Source organism: Aptenodytes patagonicus, chromosome 5 (assembly GCF_965638725.1).
Source record: "Aptenodytes patagonicus chromosome 5, bAptPat1.pri.cur, whole genome shotgun sequence".
NCBI lineage: Eukaryota > Metazoa > Chordata > Aves > Sphenisciformes > Spheniscidae > Aptenodytes > Aptenodytes patagonicus.
Window position 1 is genome coordinate 64,181,459 of NC_134953.1, and position 16,374 is coordinate 64,197,832.

The 16,374-nt window shown below is 38.6% G+C and overlaps 1 protein-coding gene across 1 annotated transcript in view; it reads left to right on the forward strand.

Annotated features, from left to right (window-relative positions):
- The first annotated feature begins 577 nt into the window (after positions 1-577).
- Positions 578-16,374, forward strand: part of EPS15 (epidermal growth factor receptor pathway substrate 15) — a 69,297-nt gene continuing 53,500 nt past the window's right edge. The window contains exons 1-2 of the mRNA XM_076340220.1: positions 578-655; positions 745-864. Coding sequence (XP_076196335.1) covers positions 847-864 — 18 coding nt within the window. The 5' untranslated portion in view covers positions 578-655; positions 745-846. The remainder of the gene's footprint in view (positions 656-744; positions 865-16,374) is intronic.

Consider the following 16,374-nt stretch of genomic DNA (forward strand, 5'->3'; position numbering starts at 1 on the left):
CCATTACATTTTAAATCTGCATGGTTTCTAGCCAAGAGGAAGGTACTGCCGATTTAGAGTAAATACCAGTGAAGGACCAGGATAGAGGGAATGAGAAGCAGGAGTATACTGAAAGTCTGATTCTTTAAGAGGAAAATGCTTTTCTATTGTAAATTTTCCTGAAGTTATAGCTGAACTAACTTTGAAGAACCTCAGTGATGAAGTTGTGTGGCTTGTGGGTTTCCTTAAGGATGTCTGGGAGTGTGACTGACAGCAGTGAAAGTAGTTTTAGCTTCTCCCAACAGCTGCGATTGCTTGGGGTTCTGTAGAACATAAGGAAGCCATTTGAGAAGAGAACAAATGACATTTTGTTTCCTTTTTTTTTCCCACTTCAGGAATGGGGTGGTAGTTTCATTTTGTATTTCTTGTCCTATCAGGTCACTGTGTCAACTACTGACAACATAATCATCATAATTAAGAAATTATGGTTTAGCCTGATGGTGGATGATTCTTTTTCTGCTTGTTGGTAGCAAGTAATATCTTTTACTTGTACCTGCAGGAAAAAATTTCCTCCATTTGATTTTGTTATGGGTAACAAATGCACTAATAAACTACAGTGAAGTAGAAGATGAAGCCTTCTGTGTCATCTTCAGTCTCCTGCTACTGTCCTTTAAAGGTATTTTCTCATCCCCCTATGCATATGCTGACCACGCTAAGAATAGGAACAATGTCAGAGCCTAAACATTTTTTATTTTATTTCTTCAGAATTATGTTTGGGTTAGGGGGTTACAGAGAGGAAGATTGATGGAAGAGAATCACCTTTAGCCTACAAGCAGTCATTCTTAAAAGAGGATAATTAAATCAAGTATGCCAATAAGTGCCATCGTAAGTAGATTTTCTTAATAGATTTATTATACTGTCACTGGTTTTAATACAAATGTTTATGAAAAAAAGATCAGCATTACGGTGGAACGAAGACAGTAGTTGGTTCTCTGTCTTTCTGAGGCAAACAAATAATTCTATCTTGGGCTTTTCTTGCCAATTCCTGTATGATCCCAGCAAATAAAAGCCATTAGCAATAAATTTTCCCAATCCTGTCCATTTTAATCTAGTTTTTCTCTGATCTTAATGAATTGTCATAAATTCCTCTAGGTCAGGGATGAGGAACCTGGCTGAGGGCTAAGCAGACCAGTCTTCTAAATGACTCCATATTAGCATACACCAGAAGAAATCAAATTACCACAGGTTGTATGGAATTAAATCCTCAGGCCTCAGAGTCCCTGTTCTGTTTCTACTTAGAGCTTATGGCTGTGTTTGGACTAAGTTTCACAAGAGAAGGGACTTTTCTTTCTGAGCATTATAAAGATCTGCCTTATTGTCCAGATTCTCATCCTTTCATGGCATGTTTAGAGCTGCACTGGAGAGTATCATGATATTGGAGGCATTTCCCCAAAACACATGGAATGTGTTCAGCCAAAATGTGGTACCATTTAAGAAATGGCTGAAGAATCTCTCTTGCATTTAAAATAGACAGAGATGATCCTGAAACTAAGATTTATTTTATCTGTAGTTATTTAATCCTCTCTAGTAGTGCTGTATGTCTGGAGGATGATGCAGCAAAGATGCAGCTGACTCACCTAACTGGCACCGATACTTTACAGGACTAGGAAAAGTTTGTCAGATGTTGCAGTATGTGTTAAAAACAGGGTGTGATGGTATTCAGTTAAGCGATTCAAGTGACTTACTGACCAAATCCTGTTACAAGGTTTACAGAGAAACACATTTTGAGGGCATTATAAATTTGAGTAGCTTTATAACAATAACATAACTTAAATTTTGTTATGGTTTCAGAAAAGAGTAAATTCAGGTTACAGTTTTGCAGGACAGTTTGACATAACAACCTTATCTAGGAGTTGCAAGGGATGTAAACTGACATTTTAGGACTCAACATTTCTTCAAGAAGTACGTTTCAGAACTTGCTGAGGGGCTTTGCCATTTAGAAATCTATCTTCTGTACTCCCTTTACACAGAGGAGGGCAGAAAATTCCTCCCACGTGTCCCTGTCACACTTGAGATCTTTCAGTGTTCAGAAATGAAGGCATTAACAGCAATACAAATTTAATAGGGAAAGCACTTTCTAACAAAATCTGTAACTTAAATATACTATAAATCTAGTCCAAAAGAATTAAAAGATTTGCCTAGCCTTTATACTGAAGAAACAGTTAAATGAGCAATTTTCTGTCTGCACATAGACTGAGCTCTGGTAATCTGGAAATCAATCTAGCAACTAGAAAAATGCTGGAATTAATTTTGCACAGTGAACAATTCACCTTAATCTTAGTATTATTTTATTATAAAACTTAGAACAAATCATAATTTAGTCTTGAGAACAGCAGGCCTGATGTCTCTGCTGAGTACAGGAGTTCAGAGTTCAGAGCATGCTGAATCACATTTTGTACTCCTAATGCATTGCTTAGATGGGTAACGTCTCATCATTTGATTTAAACATCTTATCCTGTGGGCAGAATTTATTTAAAATTTAATGCAGAAGTCCATGCTATTTTCTCAACCGCAAATAAGTGATTTCGACTGTAGTCTCCACAGAGACTTTGAAAAGATACAGAGGAATGCTGCTCAACTGGAATGTTTACTTCACTGCAGCCGGTACAAAAAGGCAAATAAGCATAATCTCTTTTCCCAAAGCTTTCCCACCATCACCTCTTTTCATAGTGTTTGTCCTATTAATATGTTTCAAATAAGGTTACTTGCTCTTTGTAATCCATTTGTTTTGCAAGAATGCAATAGATACATTGTCTTCTCACAAAATTTACACTATTTACAGTAGAGTTTGATGTGTAGCGAATTTAGCAAGGGAAAAGGTAAGAACGGATTTAATATTTTAAAGACTATTGTCGCTAATCATAAGGATTATATGCTATGTTTATTTTCAGTAAGGAGTGTTTATTTTTTCTTTATATACTATTTGTTATTAATAGATACAGCAATATCAAAGCTAGTATTTAAAGCTAGTGTATACACATACACAAGTAGGTTCCAAAATATATGCATATTATTAGGCTGTTATGAATAGTATCCATGCTGTCTGGTACAAAGTCTTATTAAAACCTGGAGGAAAAATATTTTTTTCCTTCTCTTTTTTTTTGTGCAGGTAAATAACAGAAATAATGTCTTAAGCGTAAATCTGACTACGGTAATTTTTAGTTCTAGGTGGGAAATCTAAGGAGATGAAAGGGAGGATAAAAGTAAAGTCAAGGAGACGTGGAACTGAGCAATCAATCATAAAACACAAGTATATAGAATGAGTACTATCCCATGAGAGCTTCTATTACTCATTTTATTTCCATAGCTAGAAGTATTAAAGGGGTATTTGTTAAAACTAAGTTTCAGTTGTGTCAATTTAGAATCAGTTTCCAGCTCCTTCTGCATTTCATTCTGGGATTTAAGGCCAAATCATTTTACTTTAGATCTAAAATCACTCCCAGTGATTTGTACATAGGAGGAGCCCTGTATACAGTATAATCCCTCATGTAATACTGCCCTGATTTTGGGATGCCAAAAAGATCTTTCTTTAGGGTTACTGTTTCTTGTATAAGGATGGGAGACAAAGGTAGCAAGGTTTATCCTACCAAAAATTGGAGAAGTCTTTTTCTTCTTATCTCAGAATTAAAACAATCCTTTTTTGGTGCCTGCTTGAAGGATTTGCTTCCTCTTTGTTCTGATGGAAGTGAAAATGCAGAAATTATGTTTTCATCCTACTCAGATCTCTCTCTCTCCCCTCCTCCCCTTCCCCTTCCCCCCCCCCCGAGAAATGGAGAAAGAAGCAGAGAATTTATTTAGTAGAAGAAAAATAAGTAGCCACCAGAATTGGCAGAATAAACACAAATTGCTCCACAAAAATCATGATCTGCACTTGGACCTCAATTTAGAGAGCAGATGGGTGTTTTGCTACTTTGACAGCTCTCAGGAGCTGTCAGGAGACTATTCCGGCTACGTGTGAACAAGCAGACTCATGTGCAGGATGCAGCCACATCTGATTTCCAGATGAAGCGAGACTTTGGTTCACAGCAGCACCTCCTGCAGCTTCATCAGCTTGGTATCAGTAGGAAGAAAACCCAGGTTCAAAGATCAGGGGAAAGCTCTAGCCCACCCTGGCTAGCTTTCCAACCTCCAGTATGAAGACAAAAGCCTGGGACGTATTATAGGACACATTCATCAGCTGTCTGGACTAAAACAACCACTCACACCAATTAAACAACTCCAGCTCAGGTGACTTCTGAGCTGTAAATTATTGGAGGTTTGGGAAGTACACCAGGGCAGCCTCACTACATGCTTATCTACTACCATCTTCCATAGCTACTAGCTATTGCTGCTGCTGGAGACAGGACAACTGGGCTATTTAGACCTTTGTTCTGAGCCACCACCTCTACTCTTACATTATGTTCTTATTTTCACAGTTAGCTAAGGGACTCTGTAGGTACCCTTTCAAGGAGAGCTTTGGTTTTTTTTCCCCCCGGTAAAAGAGTGGAATTTCTGTGGGGATCTTTAATGATATTGTAGCCTAATTTTACATTGTAGTAGTTGAACCTTATTTTGCCCATTTTTTCATATTAGCAGTTTCACTGACTTTCGCTGAAGTTGCTCAGAACTGCTGAAATAAGCCCTGATGTCACAGACTGAAACAAAGGGAATCCTACTCAGCTCGTAGGCAGCAGCACACACAGGGCAGCTCTGTTACTTAGTTTGTAAGCCAAGAACTTGATGAAAATCCAGGCCTTGTTGCATCTGTTTGCTTCCAAGTTTCAAAAGTTCAGTCTGTTTTATTCGTACTTCCCAGTGCCCTGATAAACTGTTTAATTTGAACAGTAACTGCAACGTAACTTCTAAGCAAATGCTACAATAACATTAATATTAAAATCTGTAAATGCTACTGGAGTTAACCAAATTATCTGGACAATTGTCAGAAAATGGAGAGTTACATCAGCAAGATAATTAATTTTTGAAAATAAACTTGTGAGGAATATACTAACAAGCAAGTCTAACTATAAAAATAGTCTGTAGTATACAGTGAAACTTTGATTTCCATAGTGTAAGCTGAAGTTGGTAATGTTTAGGATTTTGTAGTTTTTTACAGTTGTGTATTTACTTGAGATATACACAACAGATAGTTTGTTTTAATTTACTGATCAAGTTTGCAATATCGTTTGTAGATTAGTAGCATTAAGTCTTTCAAAATAAGGTATCAACAAACAAAAGCATAGTTTAGTCGGGTGTTTTCAGTTCAGGCCAAACAGACCAAAAGTTGTTCATACTTGTGTGTTCCATTGGTGTTATTGTGGTTACATGTACATAATCAAGAGCAAAATCTATCCCATTGACTTAAAGATTAAAGCATGTAAATAGCCAAAGTTAAGCTCTGCTATTCATATTGCATAAGAAAAGAGCTTTTCATTAGTATTACACTCTCCGGTTTTTGCTGACTAGTTCCAATTACGCTGTTTCTAGTATGCCAACTAGAGAAAAGATGCAGCTCTTCTGAATGCAGCAAAATCAGTAGCAACTGAACTGTTGTCTTATCAATCTTTTAGATTTTGTTTTACATATCTGACAATTTTAGACAAAACAAAATCCTACCCACAGTTTTCCCTGATCCAACTATCATTTACATATTGATAACATTAACCCATTCTGTCTGTAAAATGTTATGTCTACTTGGCTTTACACTTTTGGATGGGAATTTAATCTGTTAAATATCAGGGGTTATGTCTCATATGTTTAATCACTATGGAGTCACTGCATTAAATTTACTCATTTCACCAAATTTCTAAAACATGAGGAGGACAATGTTCTTTTTCTTAAAGGTAGTGGACCAATCTTATACCCTGAGTATTTGTTTTGGCTGTAGAATTAACTCAACTTACGATTTCTTGAATCCTGTATATGCACAAATCCTTAATTGTAGCACTTTTGGGGGATTATCAGTGCAGTGTCAGCTGATGCAGTGACTGTGTGAAGCATAGGAAATACTCTGCAGTGTAACTGATCTTAGTAGTGCTTGACTGACTCAAGTGATGGCTGTCATTTCTGTTCCCAGTAGGAACATGGGCATATTCTGTACAGTGAATGCTCAGACAGCATAATTACTTCTTGGAAATGTTTGATTTTTTTCATGCACAGAGAAACTGTGCAGTATGCAATCTGCCATTCTCCGGGTTTTTTGAATGTACTGTGTCAGGATTTCTGATGTTAAGAAATTCAGACAACTAGATACAGAGTTTGGGGAGATGGAAAGATTAATAGACAGATAGAGATGTACATAGATGTGTGTGTGTCCTCAGGAAAAAAATCCAGATGGAAAAAACTGGCATATCTGGGAAAATTGAGACATACGGTAGCTTTAAATCAGGTTTACTTTACAGTGAAGGCATTGCCTAAGGCATAATAATGCCAGCAGGAACAATGCTTCCACTTAGGCAAGCCATGGACCAACTGTTTGGCAGGGGGTCCTGTGGAAAGGCTAGGAAGTATTACAAGCTGGGGAGAACTTTCTGGTAGCTGTTCCTATATCAGATTGTTTAAATGGGAAATCAGTAGACTTCATATTCCAGGCATTTTAAATTATTTATTTGTGCTTAAGCCCTGCCAACCAAAGCATAAGTTAAAAAGGAATTTTGGTCTCTGAACCTTCAGGGTTCATATTTTCAAGCTTTTCTTGGCAACCTTGAAGGCCAGAAAGGTCCTATATTTTGCTGCTTTCTTGTTTGCTTTTTTTAATTAAAGCTCAAATAACCCATGCAAATGCGTAACTCTAGAGGCTGGAGGTTTATTAAAAAAAAAAATAAAATTGGAAAATATGTGATAAAATCTTGGTAGCTGGTAAAACTGAATTTGTTTTCTAGAGCATGCCATATTTGAAAAGAATAAGCAGAAAGGCAGAAAATGAGAAAAGAGCATCTTCCAAGCAGATAGGCCCTGTTTATCTAAAGTGGGACAAGGAAAACTTTTATCCCACTGAACTTTTACTTTTGGATGGCATTTGAATTGGCCATGTATGTTTGGCAGCTCATCTGTTGAGCCATCTGTTTCAAATTATGCATGCTCAGAGGGCACATTGCATCCAGGGATACAGTTCCCCCGAACACAAGAAATTTGAATTTGATTTGCAGTTTAGTGATCTGTAAACATGGATGTGCAATCATACATCTAAATGAACTCTTGTTTATTTTGGAGAAATTGAAGCATTCATACAGCTGGAGAAACCTGAGGAAGGTTGTAAGTGGAAAGCCTTAGGCCACATTCACTGTTCTGTGTCCCTTGTACAGTCCTCAGGCAGTGCAAAATAAGAGAAAACCACCCAAGGTCCCCAGCTAGGAAATTTCTCTTTTAGACTGAGAAGTTCTTAATGGACTAAGAGCTAATATAGTAACCAGGTTTACAGCCCATTTAAACAGTGTCTTAAAGGGATTGTAGGGTGGAGAAACTGCAATTTGGCTCCCTCTGTTAATGAGTCATCTCCAGTCCCATCACAGTGCTCGAGATGAACTGCGTAGTGAATCAGAAAGCTATAACCAACTCTCTGAGAGCCTTTGTTATGCAAGTAACATAGGCCAGGAAAGAGGATTTGATCCATAAACTTTAACACGGTGCATTAGGTAAATTTGATATTATTTATGGCATACTAGTAGCACTTACGTGTTTCATATGTTATCTGCTTTGAACATACTTTTTTTGGAAGAATATACTGCTTGTTCCACCCCTCCCTATTCCTTCCTTTCCCCATAACGCTGACTCAATTCCTTTTGCTCTTTCAGTCAGCTTGCAGTTTTAGGCATTTCCTTGTCTAGTTTTCAGTAGAACACATTACTTCCCTCTCATCAGCATTGTGCAGCTCTGTTGCAGCTGTTGAATAACATGCTGGCTGGAGATGGAAAAGATTTCTTTACAAGCAGTAGATACTAACATAAGACCATCTTCTCTTCATGGAATACACTGGAACTATAGACTTGGGTAGCAGTTGTGCAGTTGCGTATGAGAAAAGGAAATTTGGCGCACATAATGCAGTGATGGAAGTAATGGTAAATCTAGAACCAGCCAGGAGACTTGAGGGATAAATGCAATTTTGTCATAGATTCTCTTTCTAGATTATTATATTTCCTTTTTATAGTTTTCACATTAGCCAAACCCCCAGATTGTTTGCATTATTAGCAAAGTTTGAGTCCTCTGGTGATGAGGATCAGACGTAAGTGATAAGGTTTATAATAAATTGTGAACAGACCATTGACCAAATGTAGATCTATTATATTGTTTGGGCAGATCTTATTCAATGTGTATGAAGAGTCTAATTATGACGTTAGGTTGAGTGAGGTGCTTGGAAATATTTCTTCCTGCTAGAAGTAGCACATGTAGTTCATTTAATCAAATAATTGTATATGCGCAATTTGCACATCTAAAATTTTAGGAATTTTACTTTTTGTAATATATTTAATCTGCTCATCTGATCAAAAATAGATCTTTATGTTACATTGCTTACTCAAATATTAAGTTGTATTACTTTTTAAATTAGCAATCCCAAAAGAGGTACAGGAATTGAATGTTATTTCAGCAACGTTATAAAATTGAGGTACCTGAAAGAAAAAAAAAAAGTCTAATTAAAATGTTGCCTTTTTGAATCTTGTTAGTAAATAAATGCTTTTCTCACATGAACTATTTGTTAAGTTATGACAAAGTTACAAGGGCAGGGGACAGAACTGCAGACATGTAAAAAAGTCAGCTCTATGCTAATGATAAAGGGGGGAGAGAAAGATTCTCCACTGTTTTTAGAATCTGCCAAGGACGTAGGTGCTATATTTTGGGCAAGAGAACTCTTTTAGACTAATGCCATCTGGCTGGCTTTCGTCTGTGCCAGTTGTTATATAGGCCAAGCCCCCTGTCCTGCCTCTACCACCTTTCTTGAAGTAGAAATTAGATTAAAAGTAGTGTAATTCCAGTTACCTGACTGGAAACATACCTATTAAGTGATTTAGAAACCCAAGGAAGCAATCCAAGCTTCTGTGCTTCCTTCAGAGACTTTGATCAAAAATTTCCTCATCCATGTCCTGAAGCAATTTTTTGATTCTTTCCCCCTTTCAAGCCTTGCTGGCAGCAAAAAAGCCTGGCTGTAGGATCTGCTCCAATTTGCTGTCCAATGCACATGATAAATACAGTTAACCTCCTCCCCCCCCACCCCAACTCCACCACCCCCCCAGGTCTTCTATCTCATTCTTTTAATTAGTAACTACTCTTTCTGAGATGCCATGCATATCAGCTTTGTTTCCTGCGCTTTATTTTTTCAAAAGACAGAGATTTATCACACCAAGGTTTTTTAAAGGCTGCATCTGCATGACAATATTGGTAACTCACTTAATCTTTTAAATTATTCTGTAAACGCAAGTGTCAATGCTATATTGAGGATAACTGTAGATTTTTAAGTTATGATTGTAGGAACTCCATATACTGGAAGAAGGGATTTGAAATTATCAGAATTAGTTATTATGTTGACTTTTATTTGAATACAATAAACTTTGTGATATCATCCAGGCCTGTCACAAACTTTTGTTGTTTAGAGTTAACAGACATCTTGCATACCTGAGAATCCCAACTACAAAAATAAGGATACAGAAAAGCAAGAATAAACAGCAGATACCTGTATTTATAAATACAACAATATAGGTTTTCTTGACCTTGACCTCTACAAGGTACCTGTATGGTTTGTATTTTTGGGCCGACAGTTGTGCCATCTAGCTAATGGATTTGTTCTGTAGTCAGTCCCATGTAGGAGACCCACAGCTAATTTTTAGCCTTGGATTTATTCCCTACGTAGGAGAACTGGAGTTAAATTAAGTAACTCATCTATATATTCATTTTACAGTTAACTAAATAGTTCTACTGATGATTTTGAAGTATTTTTTTTCTCATGCTCATCTGTATATATGTAATTTACCATCATCTAATGCTATCACAAGGAAAGGAGACAGAAATTAATTTAATATTTTTTTACAAATATTTCTCTAAGGAAAATCACTCGGGTAAACTTGATTTGAACAGGAACAAATTATATCTCTTCAGTAAACAGGAAGAGACTGACAATCAAGAATGTTTCAGTTTTGGATGTAATTTGAATGCCTTTTGAATCATGGAGATTCTTTTAGGAAGAATACATCCTCTGTTTCTGCAAAACTCATCTAGCTATCTGATCTTATCTAGCTTATTATGGCTTGTCTGTCTTGTTTTCTGGTTTTTTTTGTTTTGTTTTGTTTTAAGATTAAGTTACAGAAGTAATGCAGCAGTGATTCAGCTTTGATGGAACTGTTTAAGGTGTGCATGTGACTGATCAGATGCAGAAGAGCATTAATTGAATTTGAACTCCAGCTGACAAGGACAAAAAAGGAAAGTTGCAAGAAGAAACACTTGCTAGTATCAAGATTTACAGTAATGCCATAAAAATGGCATCATGCCATAAATAGTCATGAGTTTGTCTTAAAGAGAAACCATTACATGAGAAGAAAAAATTCAGTCAATAACATGCTCTTTTACCTAATTACTTCATGTATCATAATTCTGAAATGAATTAATGATCTTTGTGAAGTGCAGAGTGAATGAGTTCTAGGTTAGGGGAATGCTGAGAATTCAGTGTGCAGATTTTTTTCGGTTTAATATTTTCTATTTACTTAAAACATAATAGACTTGTAATTGTTTCAGAAAGGTGAGCCATGTATTCCCTGGATTTGTAGTATAGACAACATGTGTGAGGAAAAAGGGAACAGAAGAAACTGTTGGTAGAAGCCTTTCTGCCCACTACTTTGTAAACATACTAGTTTTCAACCCTCATTTTGGTTGAATATACAATGCACATTACAATATCAATGTGTTTAATTTATAATGAAGACTGTTGCTGTTTCAGCAGTGGTATCACTTGTTCTATTTCTGTCAGAGCATGTATTAAGCTATACAAGGAACAGCTAAATCTCCAACTGCTGTATTAGCTGGACATTATGTCAAATTAGTGCCTATTGAAGATTTTTCTGGGTTTCAAATATGATCTTGAATTAAAAATTAAATCCTATGTGAAAAGTGTCACTCTGCTGTCTGTCATCCATCTGGTTTATAAAGAGGTCAAATTGACCTCTTGTATATATCTACATTTTCTCTAATTCTTTTGGGGCATGAGGTATAGCCCCATGAAATTGGCTCATACAAATTAGCTGGAGAAAATACGCTTACAGTCTTAATTAAAAGATAAATTGTGTGTGTTTTAAAGTGGTATAGATGGGTCTGTAGTGCTGCATTTTAAATTTGCCAATTCTTCCATCAAACGCAATTGTTTTGAAGAGATTCACTCAAGCCTTATTCAGGTTATCATCAACTGTAACATTCCAATCTCTTCATAAAAATTCAAGATTGTTCTTTCTAATTCTCACAGTTCAAAAATAGTTTTGCCCTTTGGGATTCTGAGTAGTTGCAATATAAATGACATCATTTTACAAAAACAAAGAGGTACAATTGTTCCATACTGTACTCTGTTTCTGTGTGACATAAGACTGCCAGATGAAGAAATTAAATTCAGATATATTCAAGTACTTCTGAACATCTGAACAGAAAACACTGTTCAGATGAAGAAATATGCAAAGATACCTTAAGATCCTAGTCTGTGCTTCTTTGATACTGCTACAGTTTTGTATAAATTTGATCATCCCACAACCCACTTTAAAACACTTTCAAGGCAGCTATAACTTTGAAGGTCTGCAAACCACCATGAGGAGCCAAGAGCACAGCACAACAGGAATTAGCAGATGATTCCTATGCAGTTTTCATAATGATCAGTGTACATACTCTAGTAACTAGACATCCTCCTAGAAGATACTTTATGCAAAAAATTAACAGATCTCTATGGAAGATCTGAGGAAGAAGGTCAGGCTGGATTATTGTAATGATCTCTTGTGGCCTTACAACATACCAGCCTATCAGTAACCCTACGTCTAGAAAACTTGCAGCTGCATAAAATGTAAAGAGCACATAAAGCATATCCTGGGGTGTATTTCTAGTTAAAGGCACGCCTGCAGTTGTGACCTCCTAAAACAACTTGTGTCACTAGTCCTGGAAAGTACTCTGAGATTTCTCATAAAAGGTACCTTCAGTCCAAAAGGTCATCAAAGTTTTGCATGATGATCTTCCTCATTTCTCAGGAGGGAACTCTCAATAATCTAAGTGTGGGAAAATGCTGTTTTGTATCAGGAGCATGGCTGTTACTTGACTTTCTGAAACCTGTGCAACATAAGACAGTCTCTGTTTACCTGTGAACCGGTTCCCTTGCATTTCATTCTTTGATCATAGAATAGTACTTCTTTTTTTGCCAGGATTTTGTGTGTTCATGCATATGGCTCCTTTTGTTCTGTAAAACTCAAAATGGTTTAGTCCTTCTGACATGTAGATCCTTAATTCTGTGTATGTAATACTGGAGCTACTAATCTGCTTTGCACTGAAATTCCAGAAAGCTGGGTACATCATTTCATGTTCAGGTATGCAGGAGGCAGGAGTGAGTCATTCCTCTAGTCAGCCTTCCGAGTGTTCATGGGTTGTAATAATACTTTTCCTAGAACGAGCAGAACAAGTCATACTAAATGACTACATGTTGTTTTGGAAAAAAAATAATGGGCTTCCTGTGTGCTGATCCATAATGTAAACAAAGCTATAATAAAGGAAGAGATGGACACTTAAGATGTTATTTCCAGGGAGACCAGTGGATATGATTGAAATGTTATTAGTTTTACTAACGAAGATATTTGGTGATCATAAGAGATTTATAAAACACAGAGGTCATTAGTGTCTGATTCTGACTTGTGTAAGGCCTTTCTGTGCTGTCTTGCTGCAACACAGGTTTCAAATTCAACTGTGCTAGAACAAATCACTTTATACGCTTACGCAGTATCTTACAATGGGGATTTGCACCAAAACGGTTATGCTGTTGCTATTGTAGCTGCACTGGTGCAAGCCCCGTTCTTCACAAGCCATTTGGCTGGGTTTGATTTATTAGTAGTCACTTGTTTGTCCAGTGTAGACTTAACCTTGTGCATTGTACTTTTAAAAAAACAATAAAGAACACTGAAATCTGGTACCCATTTGCCAAAACGTCAGTACTTAGAATCACAGAAAATCCTATTATACTTACAAATAATAGCATGCTAATACTGTTCTCCATGTCCTTTTGGTATCGAAAGTGTCCTGTACTAGAGGATCTTGTGACAAATAGATCAACATATAGCAGTTATTACAGAGCAGATTACAGATAAACACATTTCCTGCAGGAGGATTCATGTTGAATGTGAGAAGATATAAAATGAAACTGTTAATTTAAGTTTTTACCTTGTTCATTGACCTTTAGACTTACTTATGTTCTTAACAAGCTTTCCCAAAACCCCAGCACACAATCCCACCACCCCTTCAACATCTACACAATTCTCAGTGGCTGTGATATTGCAAAAGGTCAAGATTCATGGGGTCAGCAGAGGGAAAAACAGCATTTCCACTGAGGAGCAAATAAGGGGAGAGGTACATTTAGTAAGTCCCCCAGTTCCAGATTTCAGGAGCTCTTCCACCCTAGCCAAGCCCTAGTGAGCTGCTCGTGGCTAAGCCAAGAAAGTAGTTGGAGGGCATTGTTTTGCAAACCTGCCAACAGTTTCAGGTAAATTTTAGTAGCCTTAATTTTTCTCTTGACAGAAAATAAGTATGAAGTCCAGTTTTATGACCGTATGTGAGGAGATGACATTTCGATTCCAGCTTAGAAGCAGATAGCTATTTCCTTCTGGGAGCTGACATTCTAGACTCTAGATGTACCTGCAGTACAACAATTCATTGTCCGCAGGCTGACAAGTGCTGTTGTAGTTATTATAGGGATGTCTGAGGCTGTGAGCTAGTTGTTTTAACTCAGGTGGTTGGAGGCATCCGGGACAATGTTTGTCTGTGGGAGGCACAGAATGCTCAACAACAGCAAAGGGCTACGTGACCACACCAATCCAGTGTTGATTGAATGGAACTCATTATTATCTTAATTTGCAGAGGCCACAGTGGTTACCTTGAGCGATTCTTGCACTCTGACTGTGGACAGAGTTGTCACACATGATGACCATGTGTTTTGAAAGTCCATCCACCTCTCAGAGGAGCCAAGTATGCTATATCTATGGCCAGGGCATGAAGGTACATAACCACGTACCTGGCACTGCCTGCTAGTTCCTAAGCAGCCAGTGCAACTCATCGTCTGCTGCGGCTGCTTAGGAGAGCTCAACAGCAGTATGAAAAGGCTGTCCGGATCAGCAGGCTGCTGCGCACTTCACAGATTGAGGGAGCAAAATGGTGGGTTTTGTTGTGTTTATTTTCTAACCCAGAGGCTTCAGGAAGGTCAGGCCCTCAGGGGCAGTCATTCAGCCAGAGGAGACATACCTCCTGGACAGCACATTCTGCTCAGAGGGAACATGGGACATTTAATTGTGCTCTGGGTGAGGCTGCCCTGCATGAAGGGCTCTTTTGGGAGAGGCGAGTACCCGTTCAAGTCCCTGGTGTTCCTTGACTTGTTCAACACCCTCATTTCGGTAGCCTTGCTGCAGCTGTGGGTCTAGTCCTGGAGTGGATGGGAAACACTTGATGCAATACCCAGCAGAGAGAAAGGGAACAGCAGCAAGAACACATCTGCCAAGTTAGATAGCCTGCCCACAAATTCCTGCTCACAACAGCTCTCAACATCAAGCTCCTAACTCCAGAGCCAGGTCCCATTACCCTGTTTTGCATTTTCCTTCTGTTTGCAATGAGAAGACATCAGCCTGGGTGTAACCTCTCTCCTGAGAGGCCACCTGTCTGCTGTAGCTGTTCTTCTCACTGGGGGAGAGGAGAGAGAAGGAGAAAACAACAGACGGAGCAAAAGGCATCCACGCAAGATCATGGCAGCTAATAGAAACCCAGGCCCTCCAAATCTCTACCGAGGAGCCCCCTCCCAAACTAATCGGCTCAAATACTGCTGTCTCCAGGAGACATAGCTGTAGTTTTACAATCTTCTGGTTTAATTTCCAGGTATTAATTATTGTGGGATAGTATTCCAATTCAATCAAAGAAGAAAAAATCAACCTAGAAATAGAATAACCTGTGCTGTTTTCTAGGGATTTTGCTTAGGAGGAAATGAGCATGAGGTGGAGTAGAGGTGGGACAGTGAGTATGTGAATAGTGTGAATATTTTTACATCTATACTGTTTGCTTTTTATGTTCTTCCCCTCCATGTCTTCTTTTTCTTGCTGAAACAATGACTGAAAACCAGGTCGGTAAAGCAAAGCTTCTATAAAACCTTTATCAGAGAATAGGTGGGAAGGAGGGATCCCACATGTCTTGTGACAGATGATGAGAAATAGCAGCTCAGAATGACTGCCAGCTGAGGAATAACAGGATGTAGAGGTGGGGCATGAGCATCAGCCCAAGCATGAAACTGAGCTGGAGAGGACAGAAAAATGCAGAGCAGTAGAGAATTAAGAACCGAGAAAGAAAACAAAGCACATTGTGAAACCTTTACAGTAATCAAGTATGACTTCAGGTAATTTCCTCTTACTGGCCCAAATGTGTATTTCAAGTTTAAATTTGTGCCTAATCCATCTTGGCGTGAAGTAAAAAAATAGGAATGTTTTCCCTCCACCCTCGGTGACTGATGTACTATGTGGTAGTGCAAAAAGCTCAGAATAGTAGTTGAAATAGCCAGTGTGTGGGTGTGAGCAGGTACAGGAGGAACAGTTTGTGCTCTCCTGTTCGCTGGCTCTGTTGTGGCAGAGGGAGGTTTGCCTGGGTGAAGCTGGAGCCCTAAGCGGGAGAAAGAGCAGGAGAGTGGTGGTGACACGAATATTGCTTTCAGCCTGTTTGTACACAGTTGTTTCTCAAGGGTTAGGAGAACGTGGTACAGTTTGCTTCCCACTCCAGCTTGCTCCTCTTGCTGCCTATGTTGTCTCACAGTTTCTCCTGTCATAAGGGTTGCTCATCCCCTTTCTTCTGCTTCCCCCCCCAGAAGACCCACTGTTCCCCGTACTGTTCCACCGAGCACGAACAGTCTTGACTGATGAGGAGATGGATGTATACAACCGAGAGTTGCCTGGGCGGGCATGTAATTTCCTGTGAGCGGAAAGAGGTCTGGCGGAGAGAGGCAAGAAGCCAAGTGCAGAGCTGCCCCTCACTGCTGCTGAGCCGAGCCAGGAGAGGACGTGTCGGGTCAGCACATCCTGCTGGGCTCAGGCACGGCTTCCTCCGGTGCTCAATTCTGTTGCAAGCGAGCCCAGACCTGGTGCACCTCCTGTTTTGGGACTTCCCCCACCTGTG